Raw genomic sequence first — 27,411 nt, 5'->3', positions numbered from 1 at the left:
CACTGTGTGTCTGACCCTGGGAGTGTGTGATGGGACAGTGTAGAGGGAGCTTCACTCTGTGTCTGACACTGGGGGTGTGTGATAGGACAGTTGATAAGAAATTTATCTCTTCATGTTTATGAGAAGCAGGTATTGAAAATAATTTGTGGGAGAATGTTTTCTGTTATCCAAATGCGTTCTTCTTTCTTGCTGTTTTACAGAGAGTGACAGGGTCCTTGGTCTTGGCCGTGTGCACAGCTGTACTGGGATCCCTGCAGTTTGGCTACAACATCGGCGTCATCAATGCTCCTCAGAAGGTGAGAGGGAGGGAGAGTGGCTGTGTGGGAGAGAGAGAGAGAGAGTGTGAGGGAGATCGAGAGAGAGAGTGTGAGAGAGGGTGATTGAGAGAGAGACAGTGTGAGAGGGAGATCGTCAGAGAGAGAGAGAGTCAGAGGGAGATCGAGAGAGAGAGAGAGAGAGAGTGAGTGGGAGATCGAGAGAGAGTGTGAGTGGGAGATCGAGAGAGTGTGAGAGGGAGATCGAGAGAGAGTGTGAGAGGGAGATCGAGAGAGAGTGTGTGAGAGGGAGATCGAGAGAGAGTGTGTGAGAGGGAGATCGAGAGAGAGTGTGAGAGGGAGATTGAGAGAGACAGAGTGTGAGAGGGAGATCAAGAGAGGGAGTAAGAGAGAAATCGAGAGAGACAGTGTGAGAGGGAGATCGAGAGAGAGTGAGAGGGAGATTGAGAGAGAGTGTGAGAGGGAGATCGAAAGAGAGAGAGTGTGAGAGGGAGATCGAGAGAGACAGTGAGAGGGTATGAGAGGGAGATCGAGAGAGAGAGGTTGTGAGAGGGAGATCATGAGAGAGAGTGTGAGAGGGAGATCGAGAGAGAGAGTGTGAGAGGGAGATCGAGAGAGACAGTGAGAGGGTATTTGGGGGAGATCGAGAGAGAGAGGTTGTGAGAGGGAGATCATGAGAGAGAGTGTGAGAGGGAGATCGAGAGAGAGAGTGTGAGAGGGAGATCAAGAGAGAGAGTGAGAAGGAGATCAAAAGAGAGTGTGAGAGGGAGATCGAGAGAGAGAGAGAGTGTGTGAGGGATATCGAGAGAGAGATTGTGAGAGGGAGATCGAGAGAGCGAGTGAGAGGGAGATCGAGAGAGAGAGTGTGTAAGGGGGAGATCGAGAGAGACAGTGTGAGAGGGAGATTGAGAGAGATCACAAGAGAGAGAATGAGAGGGAGATCGAAAGAGAGAGTGTATGAGGGAGATCGAGAGAGAGAGTGTGAGAGGGAGATCGAGAGAGACAGTGAGAGTGTGTGAGAGGGAGATCGAGAGAGAGTGTGAGAGGGAGATTGAGAGAGACAGAGTGTGAGAGGGAGATCAAGAGAGGGAGTAAGAGAGAAATCGAGAGAGACAGTGTGAGAGGGAGATCGAGAGAGAGAGTGAGAGGGAGATTGAGAGAGAGTGTGAGAGGGAGATCGAAAGAGAGAGAGTGTGAGAGGGAGATCGAGAGAGACAGTGAGAGGGTATGAGAGGGAGATCGAGAGAGAGAGGTTGTGAGAGGGAGATCATGAGAGAGAGTGTGAGAGGGAGATCGAGAGAGAGTGTGAGAGGGAGATCGAGAGAGACAGTGAGAGGGTATTTGGGGGAGATCGAGAGAGAGAGGTTGTGAGAGGGAGATCATGAGAGAGAGTGTGAGAGGGAGATCGAGAGAGAGAGTGTGAGAGGGAGATCAAGAGAGAGAGTGAGAAGGAGATCAAAAGAGAGTGTGAGAGGGAGATCGAGAGAGAGAGAGAGAGTGTGTGAGGGATATCGAGAGAGAGATTGTGAGAGGGAGATCGAGAGAGCGAGTGAGAGGGAGATCGAGAGAGAGAGTGTGTAAGGGGGAGATCGAGAGAGACAGTGTGAGAGGGAGATTGAGAGAGATCACAAGAGAGAGAATGAGAGGGAGATCGAAAGAGAGAGTGTATGAGGGAGATCGAGAGAGAGAGTGTGAGAGGGAGATCGAGAGAGACAGTGAGAGGGTATGAGAGGGAGATCGAGAGAGAGAGGTTGTGAGAGGGAGATCATGAGAGAGAGTGTGAGAGGGAGATCATGAGAGAGAGTGTGAGAGGGAGATCGAGAGAGACAGTGAGAGGGTATGAGAGGGAGATCGAGAGAGAGAGGTTGTGAGAGGGAGATCATGAGAGAGAGTGTGAGAGGGAGATTGAGAGAGAGAGTGTGAGAGGGAGATCGAGAGAGACAGTGAGAGGGTATGAGAGGGAGATCGAGAGAGAGAGGTTGTGAGAGGGAGATCATGAGAGAGAGTGTGAGAGGGAGATCGAGAGAGAGTGTGAGAGGGAGATCGAGAGAGAGAGTGAGAGGGAGATCAAAAGAGAGTGTGAGAGGGAGATCGAGAGAGAGAGAGAGTGTGTGAGGGATATCGAGAGAGAGATTGTGAGAGGGAGATCGAGGGAGCGAGTGAGAGGGGAGATCGAGAGAGATCACGAGAGAGAATGAGAGGGAGATCGAAAGAGAGTGTGTAAGAGGGAGATTGAGAGAGAGAGTGTGAGAGGGAATTCGAGAGAGAGAGTGTGAGAGGGAGATTGAGAGAAATCACAAGAGAGAGTGTGTAAGAGGGAGATCGAAAGAGAGAGTGTGAGAGGGAGATGGAGAGTGTGAGAGGGAGGTCGAGAGAGAGCGCGTGAGGGAGATAGAGAGCGTGTGAGAGGGAGATCAAGAAAGAGAGTGTGAGAGGGAAATCGAGAGAGAGAGAGAGTGTGTGAGGGATATCGAGGGAGAGATTGTGAGAGGGAGATCGAGAGAGACAGTGAGAGGGAGATCGACAGAGAGAGTGTGAGAGGGAGATTGAGAGAGATCACAAGAGAGAGAATGAGAGGGAGATTGAAAGAGAGAGTGTGTAAGAGGGAGATCGAGAGAGAGAGTGTGAGAGGGAGTTTGAGAGAGAGAATGTGAGAGGGAGATCGAGAGAGAGTGTGAGAGGGAGATTGAGAGAGACAGAGTGTGAGAGGGAGATTGAGAGAGGGAGTAAGGGGGAAATCGAGAGAGACAGTGTGAGAGGGAGATCGAGAGAGAGAGTGTGAGAGGGAGATCGAGAGAGAGAGAGGTTGTGAGAGGGAGATCGAGAGAGAGAGGTTGTGAGAGGGAGATCATGAGAGAGAGTGTGAGAGGGAGATCGAGAGAGAGAGTGTGAGAGGGAGTTTGAGAGAGAGAATGTGAGAGGGAGATCGAGAGAGAGTGTGAGAGGGAGATTGAGAGACAGTGTGAGAGGGAGATTGAGAGAGGGAGTAAGAGGGAAATCGAGAGAGACAGTGTGAGAGGGAGATCGAGAGAGAGAGTGTGAGAGGGAGATCGAGAGAGAGAGAGGTTGTGAGAGGGAGATCGAGAGAGAGAGAGGTTGTGAGAGGGAGATCATGAGAGAGAGTGTGAGAGGGAGATCGAGAGAGAGAGTGTGAGAGGGAGATCGAGAGAGACAGTGAGAGGGTATGAGAGGGAGATCGAGAGAGAGAGTGAGAGAGAGATCAAAAGAGAGTGTGAAAGGGAGATCGAGAGAGAGAGAGAGTGTGTGAGGGATATCGAGAGAGAGATTGTGAGAGGGAGATCGAGAGAGACAGTGAGAGGGTATTTGAGGGAGATCGAGAGAGAGAGGTTGTGAGAGGGAGATCATGAGAGAGAGTGTGAGAGGGAGATCGAGAGAGAGAGTGTGAGAGGGAGATCGAGAGAGAGAGAGGTTGTGAGAGGGAGATCGAAAGAGAGAGAGTGTGAGAGGGAGATCGAGAGAGACAGTGAGAGGGTATGAGAGGGAGATCGAGAGAGAGAGGTTGTGAGAGGGAGATCATGAGAGAGAGTGTGAGAGGGAGATCGAGAGAGAGAGTGTGAGAGGGAGATCGAGAGAGACAGTGAGAGGGTATTTGGGGGAGATCGAGAGAGAGAGGTTGTGAGAGGGAGATCATGAGAGAGAGTGTGAGAGGGAGATCGAGAGAGAGAGTGTGAGAGGGAGATCGAGAGAGAGAGAGAGTGTGTGAGGGATATCGAGAGAGCGATTGTGAGAGGGAGATCGAGAGAGAGAGTGTGTAAGGGGGAGATCGAGAGAGACAGTGTGAGAGGGAGATTGAGAGAGATCACAAGAGAGAGAATGAGAGGGAGATCGAAAGAGAGAGTGTATAAGAGGGAGATCGAGAGAGAGAGTGTGAGAGGGAGATCGAGAGAGACAGTGAGAGGGTATGAGAGGGAGATCGAGAGAGAGAGAGGTTGTGAGAGGGAGATCATGAGAGAGAGTGTGAGAGGGAGATCATGAGAGAGAGTGTGAGAGGGAGATCGAGAGAGACAGTGAGAGGGTATGAGAGGGAGATCGAGAGAGAGAGGTTGTGAGAGGGAGATCATGAGAGAGAGTGTGAGAGGGAGATTGAGAGAGAGAGTGTGAGAGGGAGATCGAGAGAGACAGTGAGAGGGTATGAGAGGGAGATCGAGAGAGAGAGGTTGTGAGAGGGAGATCATGAGAGAGAGTGTGAGAGGGAGATCGAGAGAGAGAGTGTGAGAGGGAGATCGAAAGAGAGAGTGAGAGGGAGATCAAAAGAGAGTGTGAGAGGGAGATCGAGAGAGAGAGTGTGTGAGGGATATCGAGAGAGAGATTGTGAGAGGGAGATCGAGAGAGCGAGTGAGAGGGAGATCGAGAGAGATCACGAGAGAGAATGAGAGGCAGATCGAAAGAGAGAGTGTGTAAGAGGGAGATTGAGAGAGAGAGTGTGAGAGGGAATTCGAGAGAGAGAGTGTGAGAGGGAGATTGAGAGAAATCACAAGAGAGAGTGTGTAAGAGGGAGATCGAAAGAGAGAGTGTGTAAGAGGGAGATCGAGAGAGAGTGTGAGAGGGAGATTGAGAGAGAGTGTGAGAGGGAGATGGAGAGTGTGAGAGGGAGGTCGAGAGAGAGTGCGTGAGGGAGATAGAGAGAGTGTGAGAGGGAGATCAAGAAAGAGAGTGTGAGAGGGAGATCGAGAGAGAGTGTGAGAGAGAGATCGAGAGAGTGAGTGAGAGAGATCGAGAGAGAGTGTGTGAGGGAGAATGAGAGAGACAGAGTGTGAGAGGGAGATCGAGAGAGAGAGTGTGAGAGAGGGTGATTGAGAGAGAGAGAGAGACAGTGTGAGAGGGAGATCAAGAGAGAGAGAGAGTGTGAGAGAGAGATCGAGAGAGTGAGTGAGAGGGAGATCAAGAGAGAGAGAGAGAGAGGTTGTGAGAGGGAGATCATAAGAGAGAGTGTGAGAGGGAGATCAAGAGAGAGAGTGTGAGAGGGAGATCGAGAGAGAGAGTGAGAGGGAGATCAAAAGAGAGTGTGAGAGGGAGATCGAGAGAGAGAGAGAGTGTGTGAGGGATATGGAGGGAGAGATTGTGAGAGGGAGATTGAGAGAGATCACAAGAGAGAGAATGAGAGGGAGATCGAAAGAGAGAGTGTGTAAGAGGGAGATCGAGAGAGAGAGTGTGAGAAGGAGATTGAGAGAGAGTGTGAGAGGGAGATGGAGAGTGTGAGAGGGAGGTCGAGAGAGAGCGCGTGAGGGAGATAGAGAGCGTGTGAGAGGGAGATCAAGAAAGAGAGTGTGAGAGGGAGATCGAGAGAGAGAGAGAGTGTGTGAAGGATATCGAGGGAGAGATTGTGAGAGGGAGATCGAGAGAGCAAGTGAGAGGGAGATCGACAGAGAGAGTGTGAGAGGGAGATTGAGAGAGATCACAAGAGAGAGAATGAGAGGGAGATCGAAAGAGAGAGTGTATAAGAGGGAGATCGAGAGAGAGAGTGTGAGAGGGAGATCAAGAAAGAGAGAGTGTGAGAGGGAGATTGAGAGAGAGGGTGTGAGAGGGAAATCGAGAGAGAGAGTGTGAGAGGGAGATTGCGAGAGAGAGTGTGAGAGGGAGATCGAGAGAGAGAGTGTGAGGGAGATTGAGAGAGAGTGTGAGAGGGAGATGGAGAGTGTGAGAGGGAGATCGAGAGAGAGTGTGAGAGGGAGATCAAGAAAGAGAGAGTGTGAGAGGGAGATCAAGAAAGAGAGAGTGTGAGAGGGAGATCAAGAAAGAGAGAGTGTGAGAGGGAGATCAAGAAAGAGAGTGTGAGAGGGAGATCGAGAGAGTGAGTGAGAGGGAGATCGAGATAGAGTGTGAGAGGCAGATCGAGAGAGAGAGTGTGAGAGAGAGATCGAGAGAGACAGTGAGAGGGTATGAGAGGGAGATCGAGAGAGAGAGGTTGTGAGAGGGAGATCGAGAGAGAGTGTGAGAGGGAGATCGAGAGAGAGAGTGTGAGAGGGAGATCGAGAGAGAGTGTGTGAGAGGGAGATCGAGAGAGAGAGTATGAGAGGGAGATCGAGAGAGAGAGAGAGAGAGATCAAAAGAGAGTGTGAGAGGGAGATCGAGAGAGAGAGAGTGTGTGAGGGATATCGAGAGAGATTGTGAGAGGGAGATCGAGAGAGTGTGTAAGGGGGAGATCGAGAGAGACAGTGTGAGAGGGAGATTGAGAGAGATCACAAGAGAGAGAATGAGAGGGAGATCGAAAGAGAGAGTGTGTAAGAGGGAGATCGAGAGAGAGTGTGAGAGGTAGATCGAGAGAGAGAGTGTGTGAGGGAAATCAAGAGAGAGAGTGTGAGAGGGAGATTGAGAGAGAGTGTGAGAGGGAGATGGAGAGTGTGAGAGGGAGATCGAGAGAGAGTGTGAGAGAGAGATTGAGAGTGTGAGAGAGAGAGTGAGAGAGAGAGTGTGTGAGGGAGAACGAGAGAGAGAGTGTGAGAGGGAGATCGAGAGAGAGTGTGAGAGAGGGTGATTGAGAGAGAGAGAGACAGAGAGTGTGAGAGGGAAATCGAGAGAGTGTGAGAGGGAGATTGAGAGAGAGAGTGTGAGAGGGAGATCGAGAGAGAGAGTGTGAGAGGGAGATCGAGAGAGACAGAGAGAGTGTGAGAGGGAGATTGAGAGAGAGTGACAGGGAGATCGAGAGAGAGTGTGAGAGGGAGATCGAGAGAGAGAGTGTGAGAGGGAGATCGAGAGAGAGTGTGAGAGGGAAATCGAGAGAGAGAGTGTGAGAGGGAGATTGAGAGAGAGTGTGAGAGGGAGATGGAGAGTGTGAGAGGGAGATCGAGAGAGAGTGTGAGAGAGAGATTGAGAGAGTGAGAGAGAGAGTGTGTGAGGGAGAACGAGAGAGAGAGTGTGAGCGGGAGATCGAGAGAGACAGAGAGAGTGTGAGAGGGAGATTGAGAGAGAGTGTGACAGGGAGATCGAGAGAGAGTGTGAGAGGGAGATTGAGAGAGACAGAGTGTGAGAGGGAGATCGAGAGAGACAGTGAGAGGGTATGAGAGGGAGATCGAGAGAGAGAGGTTGTGAGAGGGAGATCATAAGAGAGAGTGTGAGAGGGAGATCAAGAGAGAGAGTGTGAGAGGGAGATCAAGAGAGAGAGTGTGAGAGGGAGATCGAGAGAGAGAGTGAGAGAGAGATCAAAAGAGAGTGTGAAAGGGAGATCGAGAGAGAGAGAGTGTGTGAGGGATATCGAGAGAGAGATTGTGAGAGTGAGATCGAGAGAGCAAGTGAGAGGGAGATCGAGAGAGAGAGTGTGAGAGGGAGATTGAGAGAGATCACAAGAGAGAGAGTGAGAGGGAGATCAAAAGAGAGAGTGTGTAAGAGGGAGATCGAGAGAGAGAGTGTGAGAGGGAGATCAAGAAAGAGAGAGTGTGAGAGGGAGATCGAAAGAGAGAGTGTGTAAGAGGGAGATTGAGAGAGAGAGTGAGAGGGAGTTTGAGAGAGAGAGTGTGAGAGAGATTGAGAGAGAGGGTGTGAGAGGGAAATCGAGAGAGAGGGTGTGAGAGGGAGATTGCGAGAGAGAGAGTGTGAGAGGGAAATCGAGAGAGAGAGTGTGAGAGGGAGATTGCGAGAGAGTGTGAGAGGGAAATCGAGAGAGAGAGTGTGAGAGGGAGATCGAAAGAGAGAGTGTGTAAGAGGGAGATCGAGATAGAGAGTGTGAGAGGGAGATTGAGAGAGAGTGTGAGAGGGAGATGGAGAGTGTGAGAGGGAGATCGAGAGAGAGTGTGAGAGGGAGATCGAGAGAGAGTGTGAGAGGGAGATCAAGAAAGAGAGAGTGTGAGAGGGAGATCAAGAAAGTGAGAGTGTGAGAGGGAGATCGAAAGAGAGAGTGTGTAAGAGGGAGATCGAGATAGAGAGTGTGAGAGGGAGATCAAGAAAGAGAGAGTGTGAGAGGGAGATCGAGAGAGTGTGAGAGAGAGATCGAGAGAGTGAGTGAGAGAGAGATTGAGAGAGAGTGTGTGAGGGAGAATGAGAGAGAGAGAGTGTGTGAGGGAGTTTGAGAGAGAGAGTGTGAGAGAGGGTGATTGAGAGAGAGAGACAGTGTGAGAGGGAGATCGTGAGAGAGAGAGAGTGTGAGAAAGAGAGATCGAGAGAGTGAGTGAGAGAGAGATCGAGAGAGCGAATGAGAGGGAGATCGAGAGAGAGTGTGAGAGGCAGATCGAGAGAGAGAGTGTGAGAGAGAGATCGAGAGAGACAGTGAGAGAGTGTGAGAGGGAGATAGAGAGAGTGTGAGAGGGAGATCGAGAGAGAGAGTGCGTGAGGGAGATAGAGAGAGTGTGAGAGGGAGATCAAGAAAGAGTGTGAGAGGGAGATCGAGAGAGAGTGTGAGAGAGATCGAGAGAGTGAGTGAGAGAGAGAGAGTGTGTGAGGGAGAACGAGAGAGAGAGAGTGTGAGAGGGAGATCGAGAGAGAGTATGAGAGAGGGTGATTGAGAGAGAGAGAGAGAGAGTGTGAGAGGGAGATCGAGAGAGAGTTTGAGAGGGAGATCAAGAGAGAGTGTGTGAGGGAGATCGAAAGAGACTGAGCGGGTGTTTGAGAGAGAGAGAGAGTGAGAGGGATATCGAGAGAGAGAGAGTGAGAGGGAGATTGAGAGAGACAGAGTGTGAGAGGGAAATCGAGAGAGTGTGAGAGGGAGATTGAGAGAGAGTGTGAGAGGGAGATTGAGAGAGAGAGTGTGAGAGGGAGATTGAGAGAGAGAGTGTGAGAGGGAGATCGAGAGAGAGAGTGTGAGAGGGAGATCGAGAGAGACAGAGAGTGTGAGAGGGAGATTGAGAGAGAGTGTGTGAGGGAGATCGAAAGAGAGTGAGAGGGAGATTGAGAGAGAGAGTGAGAGAGAGATCGAGGGAGAGAGTGAGAGTGTGAGAGGGAGATTGAGAAAGAGTGTGTGAGGGAGATCGAAAGAGTGAGTGAGAGGGAGATCGAGAGAGTGTGTGAGAGGGAGATTGAGAGAGAGTGTGTGAGAGGGAGATTGAGAGAGAGTGTGTGAGAGGGAGATCGAGAGAGAGTGTGTGAGAGGGAGATCGAGAGAGAGTGTGAGAGGATGGAGAGTGTCAGAGGGAGATCGAGAGAAAGAGTGCGTGAGGGAGATAGAGAGAGTGTGAGAGGGAGATCAAGAAAGTGAGTGTGAGAGGGAGATCGAGAGAGAGTGTGAGAGAGATCGAGAGAGTGAGTGAGAGAGATCGAGAGAGAGTGTGTGAGGGAGAACGAGAGAGAGAGAGTGTGAGAGGGAGATCGAGAGAGAGAGTGAGAGAGGGTGATCGAGAGAGAGAGAGAGAGAGAGTGTGAGAGGGAGATCGAGAGAGAGTTTGAGAGGGAGATCAAGAGAGAGTGTGTGAGGGAGATCGAAAGAGACTGAGCGAGAGTTTGAGAGAGAGAGAGAGTGAGAGGGATATCGAGAGAGAGAGTGTGAGAGGGAGATTGAGAGAGACAGAGTGTGAGAGGGAAATCGAGAGAGTGTGAGAGGGAGATTGAGAGAGAGAGTGTGAGAGGGAGATTGAGAGAGAGAGTGTGAGAGGGAGATCGAGAGAGAGAGTGTGAGAGGGAGATCGAGAGAGACAGAGAGAGTGTGAGAGGGAGATTGAGAGAGAGTGTGTGAGGGAGATCGAAAGAGAGTGAGAGGGAGATTGAGAGAGAGAGTGAGAGAGAGATCGAGAGAGAGAGTGAGAGTATGAGAGGGAGATTGAGAAAGAGTGTGTGAGGGAGATGGAAAGAGTGAGTGAGAGGGAGATCGAGAGAGAGTGTGAGAGGGAGATCGAGAGAGAGTGTGTGAGAGGGAGATCGAGAGAGAGTGTGTGAGAGGGAGATCGAGAGAGAGTGTGAGAGGGAGATCGAGAGAGAGTGTGAGAGGGAGATCGAGAGAGAGTGTGAGAGGGAGATTGAGAGAGACAGAGTGTGAGAGGGAGATCGAGAGAGGGAGTAAGAGAGAAATCGAGAGAGACAGTGTGAGAGGGAGTAAGAGAGAGAGAGTGTGAGAGGGAGATCGAGAGAGAGAGTGTGAGAGGGAGATCGAGAGAGAGAGAGGTTGTGAGAGGGAGATCGAAAGAGAGAGAGTGTGAGAGGGAGATCGAGAGAGAGTGTGAGAGGGAGATTGAGAGAGACAGAGTGTGAGAGGGAGATCGAGACAGGGAGTAAGAGAGAAATCGAGAGAGACAGTGTGAGAGGGAGATCGTGAGAGAGAGTGTGAGGGAGATCGAGAGAGAGAGGTTGTGAGAGGGAGATCATGAGAGAGAGTGTGAGAGGGAGATTGAGAGAGAGAGTGTGAGAGGGAGATCGAGAGAGACAGTGAGAGGGTATGAGAGGGAGATCGAGAGAGAGAGTGAGAGAGAGATCAAAAGAGAGTGTGAAAGGGAGATCGAGAGAGAGAGAGAGTGTGTGAGGGATATCGAGAGAGAGATTGTGAGAGGGAGATCGAGAGAGCAAGTGAGAGGGAGATCGAGAGAGAGAGTGTGAGAGGGAGATCAAGAAAGAGAGAGTGTGTGAGGGAGATCGAAAGAGAGTGTGTAAGAGGGAGATCGAGAGAGAGAGTGAGAGGGAGTTTGAGAGAGAGAGTGTGAGAGGGAGATCGAGAGAGAGAGTGTGAGAGGGAGATCGAGAGAGAGTGTGTGAGAGGGAGATCGAGAGAGAGTGTGTGAGAGGGAGATCGAGAGAGTGTGAGAGGGAGATCGAGAGAGAGTGTGAGAGGGAGATTGAGAGAGACAGAGTGTGAGAGGGAGATCGAGACAGGGAGTAAGAGAGAAATCGAGAGAGACTGTGAGAGGGAGATCGAGAGAGAGAGTGTGAGAGGGAGATCGAGAGAGAGAGAGGTTGTGAGAGGGAGATCGAATGAGAGAGAGTGTGAAAGGGAGATCGAGAGAGACAGTGAGAGGGTATGAGAGGGAGATCGAGAGAGAGAGGTTGTGAGAGGGAGATCATGAGAGAGAGTGTGAGAGGGAGATTGAGAGAGAGAGTGTGAGAGGGAGATCGAGAGAGACAGTGAGAGGGTATGAGAGGGAGATCGAGAGAGAGAGGTTGTGAGAGGGAGATCAAGAGAGAGAGTGTGAGAGGGAGATCGAGAGAGAGAGTGAGAGAGAGATCAAAAGAGAGTGTGAAAGGGAGATCGAGAGAGAGAGAGAGTGTGTGAGGGATATCGAGAGAGATATTGTGAGAGGGAGATCGAGAGAGCAAGTGAGGGAGATCGAGAGAGAGAGTGTGAGAGGGAGATCAAGAAAGAGAGAGTGTGAGAGGGAGATCAAGAAAGAGAGAGTGTGAGAGGGAGATCGAAAGAGAGAGTGTGTAAGAGGGAGATCGAGAGAGAGAGTGAGAGGGAGTTTGAGAGAGAGAGTGTGAGAGGGAGATTGAGAGAGAGGGTGTGAGAGGGAAATCGAGAGAGAGAGTGTGAGAGGGAGATTGTGAGAGAGAGTGTGAGAGGGAAATCGAGAGAGAGAGTGTGAGAGGGAGATTGCGAGAGAGAGTGTGAGAGGGAAATCGAAAGAGAGAGTGTGTAAGAGGGAGATTGAGAGAGAGAGTGTGAGAGGGAGATTGAGAGAGAGTGTGAGAGGGAGATGGAGAGTGTGAGAGGGAAACCGAGAGAGAGTGTGAGGAAGATCAAGAAAGAGAGAGTGTGAGAGGGAGATCAAGAAAGAGAGAGTGTGAGAGGGAGATCGAGAGAGAGTGTGTGAGAGGGAGATCAAGAAAGAGAGAGTGTGAGAGGGAGATCGAGACAGAGTGTGAGAGAGATCGAGAGAGTGAGTGAGAGAGAGATTGAGAGAGAGTGTGTGAGGGAGAATGAGAGAGAGAGAGTGTGTGAGGGAGTTTGAGAGAGAGAGTGTGAGAGAGGGTGATTGAGAGAGAGAGAGAGAGAGACAGTGTGAGAGGGAGATCGAGAGAGCGAGAGAGAGTGTGAGAGGGAGATCGAGAGAGAGAGTGTGAGAGATCGAGAGACTGAGTGAGAGAGAGATCGAGAGAGTGAGTGAGAGGGAGATCGTTAGAGAGTGTGAGAGGCAGATCGAGAGAGCGAGTGTGAGAGAGAGATCGAGAGAGACAGTGAGAGGGTATGAGAGGGAGATCGAGAGAGAGAGAGTGTGAGAGGGAGATCGAGAGAGAGAGTGTGAGAGGGAGATCGAGAGAGAGAGTATGAGAGGGAGATCGAGAGAGAGTGTGAGAGGGAGATCAAGAAAGAGAGTGTGAGAGGGAGATCGAGAGAGAGTGTGAGAGAGATCGAGAGAGTGAGTGAGAGAGAGATCGAGAGAGACTGTGTGAGGGAGAACGAGAGAGAGAGAGTGTGAGAGGGAGATCGAGAGAGAGAGTGTGAGAGAGGGTGATTGAGAGAGAGAGTGTGAGAGGGAGATCGAGAGAGAGTGTGAGAGGGAGATCAAGAGAGAGTGTGTGAGGGAGATCGAAAGAGACTGAGCGGGAGTTCGAGAGAGAGAGAGAGTGAGAGGGATATCGAGAGAGAGAGTGTGAGAGGGAGATTGAGAGAGACAGAGAGTGTGAGAGGGAAATCGAGAGAGTGTGAGAGGGAGATTGAGAGAGAGAGTGTGAGAGGGAGATCGAGAGACAGAGAGAGTGTGAGAGGGAGATTGAGAGAGAGTGTGTGAGGGAGATCGAAAGAGAGTGAGAGGAAGATTGAGAGAGAGAGTGAGAGAGAGATCGAGAGAGAGAGAGAGAGTGTGAGAGTGAGATTGAGTGAAAGTGTGTGAGGGAGATCGAAAGAGTGAGTGAGAGGGAGATCGAGAGAGAGTGTGAGAGGGAGATCGAGAGAGAGTGTGTGAGAGGGAGATCGAGAGAGAGTGTGAGAGGGAGAATGAGAGAGATCACAAGAGAGAGTGTGAGAGGGAGATCGAGAGAGAGTGTGAGAGGGAGATCGAGAGAGTGAGTGAGCGGGAGATCGAGAGAGAATGTGAGTGGGAGATCGAGAGAGAGAGTGTAAGAGGGAGATCGAGAGAGAGAGAGTGTGAGAGGGTGATTGAGAGAGAAAGTGAGAGGGAGATCGAGAAAGTGTGTGTGAGGGAGATCGAGAGAGAGAGAGAGTGAGAGTGAGATTGAGAGAAAGTGTGTGAGGGAGATCGAGAGAGAGTGTGAGAGGGAGATCGAGAGAGTGAGTAAGCGGGAGATCGAGAGAGAGTGTGAGAGGGAGATCGAGAGAGTGTGTGAGAGGGAGATCGAGAGAGAGAGTGTGAGGGAGATAGAGAGAGAGTGTGAGAGGGAGAATGAGAGAGATCACAAGAGAGAGTGTGAGAGGGAGATCGAGAGAGAGTGTGGGAGATCGAGAGAGAGTGTGAGAGGGAGATCGAGAGAGTGAGTGAGCGAGAGATCGAGAGAGTGTGAGAGGGAGATCGAGAGAGAGTGTGAGAGGGAGATCGAGAGAGAGTGTGAGAGGGAGATCGAGAGAGAGAGAGTGTGAGAGGGAGAATGAGAGAGATCACAAGAGAGGGTGTGAGAGGGAGATCGAGAGAGTGTGTGAGATGAGAGGGAGATTGAGAGAGAGAGAGTGTGAGGGATATCGAGAGAGAGTGAGTGTGAGAGGGAGATCGAGAGAGTGTGTGAGAGGGAGATCGAGAGAGAGAGAGTGTGAGAGGGAGATCGAGAGAGAGAGAGTGTGAGAGGGAGATCGAGAGAGAGTGTGAGAGGGAGAATGAGAGAGATGACAAGAGAGAGTGTGAGAGGGAGATCGAGAGAGAGTGTGGGAGATCGAGAGAGAGTGTGAGAGGGAGATCGAGAGAGTGTGAGAGGGAGATCGAGAGAGTGTGAGAGGGAGATCGAGAGAGAGTGTGAGAGGGAGATAGAGTGAGAGTGTGAGAGGGAGAATGAGAGAGATCACGAGAGGGTGTGAGAGGGAGATCAAGAGAGTGTGTGAAAGGGAGATTGAGAGAGTGAGAGGGAGATCGAGATAGAGAGAGTGTGAGAGGGAGAGAGTGTGAGAGGGAGATCGAGAGAGTGTGAGAGGGAGATCGAGAGAGGGAGTGTGAGAGGGAGATCGAGAGAGAGAGAGAGTGTGAGAGGGAGATCGAGAGAGAGTGTGAGAGGGAGATCACAAGAGAGAGAGTGTGAGAGAGAGATCGAGAGAGAGAGTGAGAGGGAGATCGAGAGAGAGAGTGAGAGGGAGATCGAGAGAGAGAGAGTGAGAGGGAGATCGAGAGAGAGAGTGTGAGAGGGAGATCGAGAGAGAGAGAGTGTGAGAGGGAGATCGAGAGAGAGAGAGTGTGAGAGGGAGATCGAGAGAGAGAGTGTAAGTGGGAGATCGTGAGAGAGAGAGTGTGAGAGGGAGATCAAGAGAGAGAGTGTGTGAGAGGGAGATCGAGAGAGTGTGAGAGGGAGATCGAGAGAGACAGAGTGTGTGAGAGGGAGATTGAGAGAGAGCGTGTGAGAGGGAGATGGAGAGTGTGAGAGAGTGTGAGAGGGAGATCGAGAGAGAGAGTGCGAGTGGGTGATTGAGAGAGACAGAGAGAGTGTGAGAGTGAGATTGAGAAAGAGTGTGTGAGGGAGATCGAAAGAGAGTGAGAGGGAGATAGAGAGAGAGAGTGTGAGAGGGAGATATAGAGAGAGTGTGAGAGGGAGATAGAGAGAGTGTGAGAGAGAGATCGAGAGAGAGTGTGAGAGGGAGATCAAGAGAGAGAGTGTGAGAGAGAGATCGAAAGAGAGTGAGATTGAGAGAGAGGGTGAGAGGGAGATTGAGAGAGAGAGTGAGAGGGAGATAGCAAGAGAGAGAGCATGTGGGAGGGAGAGGGAGTGTGAGGGAGTGTAAACTTGAAAGAGTGAGAGAGATTGAAAAAGTGTGAGAGAGAGATTGAAAGAGGCAGGCAAGAATGAGTGAGAGATTGAAAAAGAGTGAAAGAGTGTGAGAGTGAGATTGAAGGAGCGTATGAGAGAGTGAGAATTGAAATAGGGTGTGGGGGAGAGAGAGAAAGCAAAAGGGAGACTGAAAGTGAGAATGATGGAACACCAGAGATGACAGTGGACATAGAACGAGGTTGTGGAGTTTACACCCTCTCCCTGTGGCCATGTGGGTTTCCCCTGCCCCAGATGCCCCAGTTTCATCCTCATCCCAGAAACCTGCCGGGCCGGTGGGTTAATTCGCCTCTGTGTATTTCCCTGCTGGTGTGATTGAGGTGTAGAATCTGCGTGGAGTTTGTAGGAGTGTGGATGCAGCAAAATTAAGTCAGTGTAAATGGACGGCGGAGACTCGGTGGGCCGCAGGGCCTGATTCTGTGCTGTATGAGTCCATGAAGGGAGAAAAAGATATAGAGGGAGAGTTAGGAGGGATATCTTGCTCCTCAGTGGAAGCAGCGTAAGGCAGTGTAGTATTCCCAGGATGAATTATGGATGAGGTTATGAAACCAGACTATATTCCTAGACGCCTCAATAGTTTAGCAGAGATCAGTCATAGAGTCACAGGACACTATGGCACAGAAACAGGCCCTTTGGCCCATCTAGTCTGTGCCAAACCATTTAAACTGCCTACTAACATTGACCTGCAATGGGACCATAACCCGTACTATCAGTGTACCTATCCAAATTTCTCTTAAATGCTGAAATGGAACCCACATCCACCACTTGCTCTGGCTGCTTGTTCCACACTCTCACCACCCTCCGAATGTATAGATTTGGAGAAAAGTACAGCATTGAAACAGGCCCTTCAGCCCGTCTAGTCCATGCTGAACCATTTAAATTGCCCTCTCGCATCAACCTCCACGCAGACCAAGCACTCCATACCCCTCCCATTTGTGTACCTATCCAAACTTCTCTTAAACACTGAAATCAAAATCACATCCCCCACTTGCTCTGGCAGCTCGTTCCACACTCTCACCACCCTCTGAGTGAAGAAGTTTCCCCTCATGTTCCCCTTAAACATTTCACCTTTCACCCTTAACCCATGACCTCTGTTTGTACTCCCACCCAATCTCAGTGGAAAAAGCCTGCTTGCATTTACTCTATCTATACCCCTCAATTTTGTATACCTCTATCAAATCTCCCCTTAATCTTCTACTTTGTAAGGAATAAAGCCCTAACCTATTCAATCTTTCCCTATGACTCAAGTCCTAACAACATCCCTGTAAATTTTGCCCGTACCCTTTCAACCTTATTTACATCTTTCCTGTAAGTAGGTGACCAAAATTGCACACAATACTTCAAGTAAGGCCTCACCAACATTTCGTACAACTTCAACACAACATCCCATCTCCTGTACTCAATACTTTGATTTATGAAGGCCAGTGTGCCAAAAGCTTTCTTTACGACCCTATCTACCTGTGATGCCATGTTCAATTAATTATGTGTCTGTATTCCCAGATCCCTTTGTTCTACAGCACTCCTCTGTGCCCTACCATTCACTGTGTACAACCTACCCTGGTTGGTCCTACCAAAGTGCAACACCTCGCACTTGTCTGCATTAAACTCCATCTGCCATTTTTCAGTCCATTTTTCCAGCTGGTCCAGATCCTGCTGCAGGTCATGATGACCTTCTTTACTGTGCACTACAGCCCCCAGTGTTGGTGTCACCTGCACATTGGCTGATCCAGTTACTTTATAAGAAATAAAGTAGATGTGCTTGAGGCACAGTTGGAAATTGGTAAGTATGATGTTGTGGGAATAACAGAGACATGGCTTCAAGTGGACAGGGCCTGGGAAATGAATATTCAAGGATATACGTCCGATTGAAAGGACAGACTGATGGGCAGAGGGGGTGGGGTGGCTCTGTTGGTGAGGAATGATATTCAGTCCCTTGCGAGTGGGGACATAGAATCAGGAGACGTAGAGTCAGTATGGATAGAACTGAGAAATTCTAAGGGTAGAAAGACCCTAATGGGAGTTATCTACAGGCCCCCAAACAGTAGTCTGGATGTAGGGTGTAAGTTGAATCAAGAGTTAAAATTGGCATGTCGCAAAGGTAATGCTACAGTTGTTATGGGGGACTTCAACATGCAGGTAGACTGGAGGAATCAGGTTGGTACTGGACCCCAAGAAAGGGAGTTTGTGGAGTCCCTCCGAGATGGATTCTTAGAACAGCTTGTACTGGAGCCTACCAGAGAGAACGCAATTCTAGATTTAGTGTTGTGCAATGAACCGGATTTGATCAGGGACCTCGAGGTAAAGGAGCCATTAGGAGGTAGTGACCATAATATGGTAAATTTTAATCTACAACTTGAGAGGGAGAAGGAAACTGAGAAGTGTCAGTATTACAGTTGAACAAAGGGAACTGTGGTGCTATGAGGGAGGAGCTGGCCAAAGTTCAATGGAACAATACCCTAGCAGGGATGACAGTGGAACAGCAATGGCAAGTGTTTCTGGGAATAATGCGGAAGGTGCAGGATCAGTTCATTCCAAAGAGGAAGAAAGATCCTAAGGGGAGTAAGGGGAGGCCGTGGCTGACAAGGGAAGTAGTGGACAGTATAAAAATAAAAGAGAAGTATAACATAGCAAATACAAGTGGGAAGCCAGAGGATTGGAAAACTTTTAAAGAGCAACAGAAGGTAACTAAAAAGGCAATACGCGGAGAAAAAATAAGGTACGAATGTAAACTAGCCAAGAATATAAAGGAGGATAGTAAAAGCTTCTTCAGGTATGTGAAAAGGAAAAAAATAGTTAAGACCAAAACTGGGCCCTTGAAGACAGAAACAGGTGAATTTATTATGGGGAACAAGGAAATGGCAGACGAGTTGAACAGGTACTTTGGATCTGTCTTCACTAGGGAAGACACAAACAATCTCCCAGATATAATAGTGGCCAAAGGACCTAGGGTAATGGATGAATTGAAGGAAATTTATATTAGGCAGGAAATGGTGTTGGATAGACTGTTGAGTCTGAAGGCTCATAAGTCCCCGGGACCTGATGGTCTGCATCCCAGGGTACTTAAGGAGGTGGCTTTAGAAATCGTGGATGCATTGGTAATCATTTTCCAATATGCTATAGATTCAGGATCAGTTCCTGTGGATTGGAGGGTGGCTAATGTTGTCCCTCTCTTCAAGAAGGGAGGAAGAGAGAAAACAGGAAATTATAGACCGGTTAGCCTGTCGTCAGTCGTGGGAAAGATGCTGGAGACAATTATAAAAGATGAAATTATGACACCTCTGGATAGCAGTAACAGGATCGGTCCGAGTCAGCATGGATTTACGAAGGGGAAATCGTGCTTGACTAATCTTCTGGAATTTTTTGAGGATGTAACTATGAAAATGGACAAGGGAGAGCCAGTGGATGTAGTTTACCTAGACTTTCAGAAAGCCTTTGATAAAGTCCCACATAAGAGATTAGTGGGCAAAATTAGGGCACATGGTATTGGGGGCAGAGTACTGACATGGATAGAAAATTGGCTGGCTGACAGGAAACAAAGAGTAGTGATTAACGGGTCCCTTTCGGAATGGCAGGCGGTGATCAGTGGGGTACCGCAGGGTTCAGTGCTGGGACCGCAGCTGTTTACAATATATATAAATGATTTAGGTGAGGGAATTAAAAGTAACATTAGCAAATTTGCCGATGACACAAAGCTGGGTGGCGGTGTGAAATGTGAGGAGGATGTTATGAGAATGCAGGGTGACTCGGGCAGGCTGGGTGAGTGGGCAGATGCATGGCAGATGCAGTTTAATGTGGATAAATGTGAGGTTATCCATTTTGGTGGTAAGAGCAGGAAGGCAGATTATTATCTGAATGGAATCAAGTTAGGAAAAGGGGAAGTACAACGAGATCTAGGTGTTCTTGTACATCAGTCACTGAAAGCAAGCATGCAAGTACAGCAGGCAGTGAAGAAAGCTAATGGCATGCTGGCCTTCATAACAAGGGGAATTGAGTATAAGAGCAAAGAGGTCCTTCTGTAGCTGTACAGGGCCCTGGTGAGACCACACCTGGAGTACTGTGTGCAGATTTGGTCTCCAAATTTGAGGAAGAACATTCTTGCTATTGAGGGAGTGCAGCGTAGGTTCACAAGGTTAATTCCTGGGATGGCGGGACTGTCATATGTCGAAAGATTGGAGCGACTGGGCTTGTATACTCTGGAATTTAGATGGCTGAGAGGGGATCTTATTGAAACATGTAAGATTATTAACGGATTGGACACGCTGGAGGCAGGAAGCATGTTCCCGCTGATGGGTGAGTCCAGAACCAGAGGCCACAGTTTAAGAATAAGGGGTAGGCCATTTAGAACGGAGTTGAGGAAAAACTTTTTCACTCAGGGAGTGGTGGATATATGGAATGCTGTGCCCCAGAAGGCTGTGGAGGCCAAGTCTCTGGATGCTTTCAAGAAAGAGATGGATAGAGCTCTTAAAGATAGCGGAATCAAAGGTTATGGGGATAAGGCAGGAACTGGATACTGATTGTGGATGATCAGCCATGATCACAGTGAATGGTGGTGCTGGCTCGAAGGGCCGAATGGCCTACTCCTGCACCTATTGTCTATTGTCTATTATCATCCACATTATTGATTATAGATCAATAATGTGGATGATAATGTGGTTAACTGGATCAGAGGACAACAGAGGAGCCAGCACCGACGGCTGCGTCACTCCACTAGTCACACGTCTCCAGTCAGAGAGGCAACCATCTACTACCACTCTCTGGCTTCTCCCACAAAGCCAATGTCTCATCCAATTTACTACCTATCTTGAATGCCGAGCGACTGAACCTTCTTGACCAACCTCCCATGTGTGGCTTTGTCAAAGGCCTTGCTGAAGTCCTTGCAGACAATATCCACTGCTTTGCCTTCATCAGCCTTCCTGGTAACTTACTTGAAAAACTCTATAAAACTGGATAGACACAACCTACCACACACAAAGCCATGCTGACTAACCCTAGTTGGTCCCTGTCTGTCTAAATACTTATATATCCGGTCTCTTAAAATATCTTCTAATGACTTTTCTGTTACTGGTGTCAGACTCAGCAACCTATAATTTCCTGGCTTATTCTTAGAGCCTTTCTTAAACAACGGAGCACGTTAGCTCTCCTGCTTACCCATGGCCGAGGATCTCCGCTAGGGCCCCGGCAATTTCTGCACTGGCCTCCCAAAGGGTCCAAGTGAACACCTTGTCAGGCCCTGGGGATCTGTCCACCCTGATTTGCCTCAAGACAGCAAACACCTCCTCCTCTGCAATCGGTACAGGGACCAGGACCTCTCTGCTGCTTTGCCTCACATCTGTCTCCATCTCCAGAGTAAATACAGTTGCAAAAAATCCATTTAAGATCTCCCCCATCTCTTTCAGCACCACACATAGATTATCTTTTTAATCTTCCAGAGTACCAAGTTTGTCCCAAGTTATCTTTCTGCTTTTAAGTTTTCTGCAGAAGCCCTCATTCACCTTCACCTTGTCTGCTAGAACAACCTCATGTCTTCTTTTAGCCCTCATGATTTCCTTATTAAGTGTTCTCTTACATTTCTCGTACTCAAGTACCTCGTTTGTTCCTACCCGCCCATACCAGCAATTCACCTCCTTTTTCTTCACCAGGACTTTAATATCTCTTGAAAACCAAGGTTCTCTAAACCTGTTATTCTGAAAGGAATATTCAATCTCTGTACTTGTAAAATTTTACTTCTGCAGGCCTCCCACTTACTGGGTGCACCTTTGCCAGAAAACAGCCGGTCCCCATCTACACTTGCCAGATCCTTTCTGATACCATCAAAGTTGGCTTTTCTCCAATTTAGAATCTCAACCTGTGAATCAGACCCATTCTTTCTCTTAATGACCTTGAAGCTAACGGCATTATGATCACCAGATGCAAAGTGTTCCACTACGCAAACTTCTGTCACCTGCCCTCCCTCTTTGCCTAGTAGGAGATCTATTATCACACTCTGTAATTGGAATTTCTATTTACTGGCTCAGAAACTTTTCCTTTCCTGAACAAACTCTAACCCTTCCAGCCCTTTTACAGCGTGGGAGTCCCAGTCAATATGTGGAAGGTTAAACTACCCACTGTCACAACCTTATGTTTCTTGCAAAATTCTGCAATATCTCTGCAAATTTACTCCTCCGAATACCTTGGACCGTTGGGTGGTCTATAATATAGTCCCTTTAAAGTGGCTATACCTTTCTTATTTCTCACTTCCACCCATAATGCCTCACTAGACAAGTTCTCCAGTCTGCCCTAACTGAGCACTGCCGCGATATTTCCTCTGACTAGAAATGCCACCCCTTCCTCCTTTAACCCTTCTCGCTCTGACACATCTAAAACAACGGAATATTGAGCTGCGACCAAGTCTCACTAATGGCAACAATGCACCAACTCCTTAGCCACGTGTTAAACTTACAATCATCCTATTTGGCCTCAGTAGCACATGACCTGGGCAGCAATCCTGAAATCACAACCCTGGAGGTCCTGCCCTTTAACTTATCACCTAACTCCCTAAACTCTCTTTGCAGGGCCTCATTACCCATCCCCTCCCAAGTCATTGGTACCAATGTGGACCACAACCACGGGCTATTCACGCTCCCACTGTGGACTTTTTTAGGTTATGAAGACACACAGTCCTCTTTTTATTGTCATTTAGTAATGCATACATTAAGAAATGATACAATATTTCCTCCAGTATGATATCACAAAACACAGGACAACCAAGACTGAAAAAAAAACTAACAAAACCACATAATTATAACATATAGTTACAACAGTGCAACAATACCATAACTTGATGAAGAAGTCCATGAGCACAGAAAAAGTTCAAAGTATCTCAAATGTCCCACATCCCATGCAGACGGGAGAAGGAAGAAAAACTCTCCCTGCCATACCCGACAACAGTCCGACTCTGAGTCATCCGAGAACTTTGAGCTCTGATCAGCTCTCCAACACCAAGTACTGAGCGCCATCTCTATCCGAGCGATTCGACCTCCATCTCGGTCGCCAACAGCAGGCAAAGCTGGGGATTTTGAGGCCTTCCCTCCGAAAGATTCCCGACCACGCAGTAACAACAGCAGCGAGCGAGCGTTTCAGAAATGTTTCCAGATGTTCCTCTGTGCTTTCACGTCCATCTTCATCAAATCAGAATTGTCCACGGCCCCTATTTAACAGATACGATATCATTTTTCATCAGAGGGCTGCGCACGCGCGGCGCGCTGCTGTCTCTCCTCCTGCCTTGATCTGAATTGTCCCAGACCCTGGCACCTGGAAGGCAACATACCCTCTGGAATCTCATTCTCATCCACAGAACCTCCTTTCTGTTCCCCTAACTAATGATTTCCCTATCATGACAGCTCACCTCCTCTCCCCTTCCCTTCTGAGTCACAGAGCCAGACCTGGCTGTTGTGGCTTTCTTCTGCTAGGTCATCCCCCAACGGTATCCAAACGTGTTGTTGAGGTGAACTACCACAGGGGTACTCTGCACTGGCTGCCTATCACCTTTCCCCCTCTCGACAATCACCCAGTTACCTGAATCCTGCACCTTGGGTCTAACTACCTCCCTGTATGTCCTGTCTATCAACCCCTCAGCCTCCCAATGATCCGGAGTTCATCCAGTTCCAGCTCCAGCTCCAGCTCCTTAACACAGTATATTAGAAGCTGCAGCTGGATGCTCTTCTCGCAGTTGTAGTTGTCAGGGGCACTGGAGGTCTCCCTGCCTTCCCACATCTCACAAGAGCAGCATTCCACTATGCTGCCTGGCAGCCCCACTGCTCCAAGTGTGCAATAAGAAAGAAATAAAGAATACATAATGAAAAAGTGTGTATCTACAGCCTGCGTCTCCAAATTCCCCACTCCAACACTGGCCCACTCACATAATAGCCGCTCCAGTTAAACCTAGCTTCTTTTTCTTAGTCCTTGGAAAGTGCCCAATTATGCACAATCCTATGTCTCCCTGGCGACTATTACGTGCAAAAAGTGTCGACTGCCCCCATTCACTCCTTTTAAAATCTCTTTCCCTCTACACAATCTGATGTCTCCTCAGGACTGTGGCCCGCAAAAAGTGCCAACTGCCTCCGCTTGCTCCTTTTAAGCTCTCGCTCCCCCCAGGCAATCCGGTGACTCCTCTGCACTGTGATGCACAAAAGGGATTCATGTTTTCAAGAATTAAGTGGAACTGACTGGAGGAGAGATGGTGTTTATTCCTGTTCTGGAGATTGGAGCTAAGATTCCAAAAAGTAAAAAGAAATTTTAGTTGGAAAATTTCAAATTCTCCGACAAAAAAACCACTAATTGCAACACAGAAAGGGGCCATTTGCTCCATCAAGTCTGTGCTAGCTCCTGGAAGAGCAATCCCAACAATCCCACCTCCCCTCTGCTCCTCAGTCCTCTGTGGGCCGGGTAACTGATGGTGGCCCAGTATTGGAGGTAAAGTCGAGGCAGATTGATGCAGCTGTGTCCCAGTGTTGCTCCATGCCTGTGTTTGTGGAGACCAGCCTGTATTTGAGTGTGCATGACTATGTCTGTCATGTGACAGGTCTGTGTGAGGTCACCGACCCCCACATGCACATAGTCGGCCCGGAATTGACGCCTCAGTTGTGGAGCTGCTTCCTGAACCTCCCCCCGCCCCTTCCCTCAGACATCCACCCACTAGGCTGGGCCCCCCCCAAGCCCTCTAGGGGAGGGGTGGGTTGTAGAGTGAGGGCAGGGGAGGGTGGGGAATGGGGCACTGCACCCTGAGAGGGATTGTACCCTTCCGAAGGGCACGGGGACACTCCCAGCTCAGAACGATGGCCCCACCGTGCCTGTGACCTTAACAACCCGTGTGTTTACACCTACTGACAGCCAAGTCCTCCTGTGGCCAGTCATGGGTATCACTGCCACAGACAAAGCCACAACACGTGCCCAGCACCTGACCGACTGTGTCAGCCCTGCCCACAGCAGTTAACCCTTTCCCAGCACACCTCCTCCTGTCACCCCGCACTCCCTCAACCACCTGCCTCTCTTCTGCACCCCTTCCTGTCTCTCATGGGTTGGGGGCAAGGGGATTGGGCTGAGATGCGGTTAGATCGGGGTCAAGGAGCGGGTGGAATGTTTGAGCAGGATCAGAGGGAGCCTGCACTGTTTCTATCGCCCATGAGGTTCAGAGAAATGGAGTGGGTAAAGGAGTGGGAGGCAGTGGAAAGGAAGGTAGGTGAATGAGAGTGAGAGGGGGGAGAGATGGGCAAAAAAGGTGTGTGTGGGGAAGAGAGAGAGAAGTAGGGAAGGTGTGTAAGAATGAGGAAGAGATAGGGCCAGGAGGGAAAGTGTGTGATAAAGTGGTAGAGAGAGAGAGAGACAGGTAGGGAAAGTGTGTGATAAAGTGGTAGAGAGAGAGAGACAGGTAGGGAAAGTGTGTGAGAGTGATAGAGAAGGTGAGAGACAAAGAAAGAGAGGGAGAGGTAGAGAAGAAGGGAGCAATACAGGAGGTAAAGGTTCAGAAAAGAGGGCAGAGATGGGCGGGGTGACAGTGTGCTGGGAAAGGGTTAACTGTGCTTCAGTGTTGACGACTGTGGGCAGGGCCGACACAGTCGGTCAGGTGCTGGGCATGTGTTACTGCTGTGTCTGTGGCACTGATACCCATGACTGGCCATGGGGGTTGGGGGGGGTGTGGCTCGTCTGTCGGTGGTTGTAAACAAACTGTGTGTCGTCAAGGTCACGGGGCGAGGTGAGGCCACCATGCTGAGCTGGGAGTGTCGTCCCCCCCCAGCCCTCCGCAGGGTACAACTCCTCTCTAGATGGTGTCCCATTCCCCACCCTCCTCTGCTCTGCCTCCCCCAGGGGGGCTCCAGCACAGCTTGGTGGGTGGGCGTCTGAGGGAGGGGGCAGAGAGGTTCAGGAAGCAGCTCCACAACTGAGGAGTCATCGCCATGTGCATGTGGGGGGTGGGCGACCTGTTACAGGAACAGATACTGTCACACACACTGAAATTCAGGCTGTTGTCCACAAATACAGGTGTGGACAGACACGCGCTCAGAGACAGGCACTCATCCACCCCCACAGACACAGACACATACAAATGTTCATACTCACTGTCACACTCATACGCTCAGACGCACAGAGGGTACAGGACGAAACCAGTCCTTCAAGCTGCACCCGGCAATCCCCCGATTTAATCCTCTCCCAATCCCGGGGTGACTTACGATGACTTGTTACCAACCGATAGGCCTTTAGATTGTGGGAGGAAACCGGAGCACCCAGAGGAAACCCACGCGGTCACGGGGAGAACGTACAAACGCCTTACAGGCAGTGGCGGGATTTGAACCTGGGTCGCTGGCACTGTAAAGCGTCCTGCTAACCACTACACTACCGTGTCGCCCTGGCGGATGGTGAGAAAGCCAACACACAGATATATTTTCCGATTTTGAAATGAGTCCTATTTCTCCAGGTCTTCAGGTAATCACATACAATCACTCACAAGGACATCACATGGGCACACACACACGGGGGTGGGGGGGTGGTAGAGGCAAATATGTTCAAGGCATTTATGACCCTCTTAGCTAAGCACGTGAAGGTGCAGGGAAGGTGGTGATATGGAAAGTATACAGGCAGAAAGGATTAGTTTGTTTGGGATTTGATTACCAATTTAGTTGGTTTGGTACTGCATTGTTCTAAGCACAGGACATGTGTGCTTATTTACACGCGTGTGCTTGATCTGATGCTTGTACTTTAATTGCACACACTACAATATGCACTAACTAAACACACAAAGACACACAAAGGTTAGGACTTTATTCCTTGGAATGTAGAAGATTGAGGGGAGATTTGATAGAGGTATACAAAATTATGAGGGGTATCGATAGGGTAAGCAGGCTTTTTCCATGGAGGTTGGGTGGGATTACAACCAGGGGTCATGGTTTAAGGGTGAAAGGTGAAAAGTTTAAGGGAAACATGAAGGGAAGCTTCTTCACTCAGAGGGTGGTGAGAGTGTGGAACGAGCTGCCAGCACAAGTGGTGCATGCGAGCTCGACTTTCAATGTTTAAAAGAAGTTTGGATAGGTACGTGGATGATAAGGGTATGGCGGGCTATGGTCCCGGTGCAGGTCAATGGAAGTAGACAGTTTTAAATGGTTTCAGCATAGACTAGATGGGCTGAAGGGCCTATTTCTATGACTCTATGATAGGTGTGTGCACTCACTGAGACACAAACACGTGAAAACAGACTATGTGCGCACATACAAACAAGATCAGGATGATACGATCTTAGCCTTGGTGCCAACTCCTTCCCTGTTGCCCTTTGATTGTCCCACAGATCAAAGGTCAGTCCACCTGCCTCGGGTATACTCTGCGACTCTGACTCCCAGCTCTCTGGGATAGAGATTTCTAGCGATTCACACAGCCACCTGTGAGGAGAAACTTGTCCTGTTCTCCTTCCGAAATGGGTGAGCCCTTTACCCCGAGTCTGTGCCCCATTCCGCGCCCCTCGGAGTGGGGGAAATTCTCACGGCACTCCCCCATCAAACCTCCCCTAGCTTTTGATGTGATCAGTAAACACAGACCAGCTGGAGCACAAGAACAGCCACACAGTCAATTTCCAGAACAGTGCTAAAACTAGACATTCCACACTCAAACCAAGTCTGGGCAGTAGTGAACTGACAGTGTGAAGGGCTTGGAGCCTCGGAGAGGGCGTGGCCTAAAGGTGCTATCAAAAGATGGCGAGGAGAGGGGCTGGATTCGGGGAGCTGGAGGAGGAGATGTGAAAGTGTGTGGAAAACCCAGAGAGACATAAATAGCTGCCGGAGAGGGGATCATATTAACCGTTCTGAGTCGGGTTGACATATAGATCAAAGAATGATATTCCTTCCTGGAGGTGAAAATACAGCCTTAGCAATAATAAATTCTCTGCGTCCACGTGACTGTCCCTGAATAAATACCATAATATATTCCCTCTCCAGTCTCTGTATGGGATCCTGAATGTATAGATTTGGAGAAAAGTACAGCATAGAAACAGGCCCTTCAGCCCATCTAGTCCATGCTGAACCATTTAAACTGCCAACTCCTATCAACCTGCACCCAGACCAAGCACTCCATACCCCTACCATTCATGTACCTGTCCAAACCTTTCTTAAACACTGAAATCAAAATCACATCCCCCACTTGCTCTGGCAGCTCGTTCCACACTCTCACCACCCTCTAAGTGAAGAAGTTTCCCCTCATGTTCCCCTTAAACACTTCACCTTTCACCCTTAACCCATGACCTCTAGTTGTAGTCCCATCCAACCTCAGTGGAAAAAGTCTGCTTGTATTTACCCTATCTATACCCATCATAATTTTGTATGCCTCT

General features: G+C 49.4%; 1 protein-coding gene across 4 annotated transcripts in view; it reads left to right on the top strand.

The window, feature by feature from the left end:
• LOC140197816 (solute carrier family 2, facilitated glucose transporter member 4-like) overlaps nt 1-27,411 on the top strand; it is a 93,475-nt gene that overhangs the window by 31,120 nt on the left and 34,944 nt on the right. For all 4 annotated transcript variants that reach the window (XM_072258278.1, XM_072258279.1, XM_072258280.1 and 1 more), the window contains one exon: nt 201-296. In XM_072258278.1, coding sequence (XP_072114379.1) covers nt 201-296 — 96 coding nt within the window. The remainder of the gene's footprint in view (nt 1-200; nt 297-27,411) is intronic.

Source organism: Mobula birostris, chromosome 5 (genome assembly GCF_030028105.1).
Source record: "Mobula birostris isolate sMobBir1 chromosome 5, sMobBir1.hap1, whole genome shotgun sequence".
NCBI classification, from domain to species: domain Eukaryota; kingdom Metazoa; phylum Chordata; class Chondrichthyes; order Myliobatiformes; family Myliobatidae; genus Mobula; species Mobula birostris.
The sequence above is the reverse complement of the archived record's forward strand: the minus strand, read 5'-3'. Positions and strand labels throughout refer to the sequence as shown.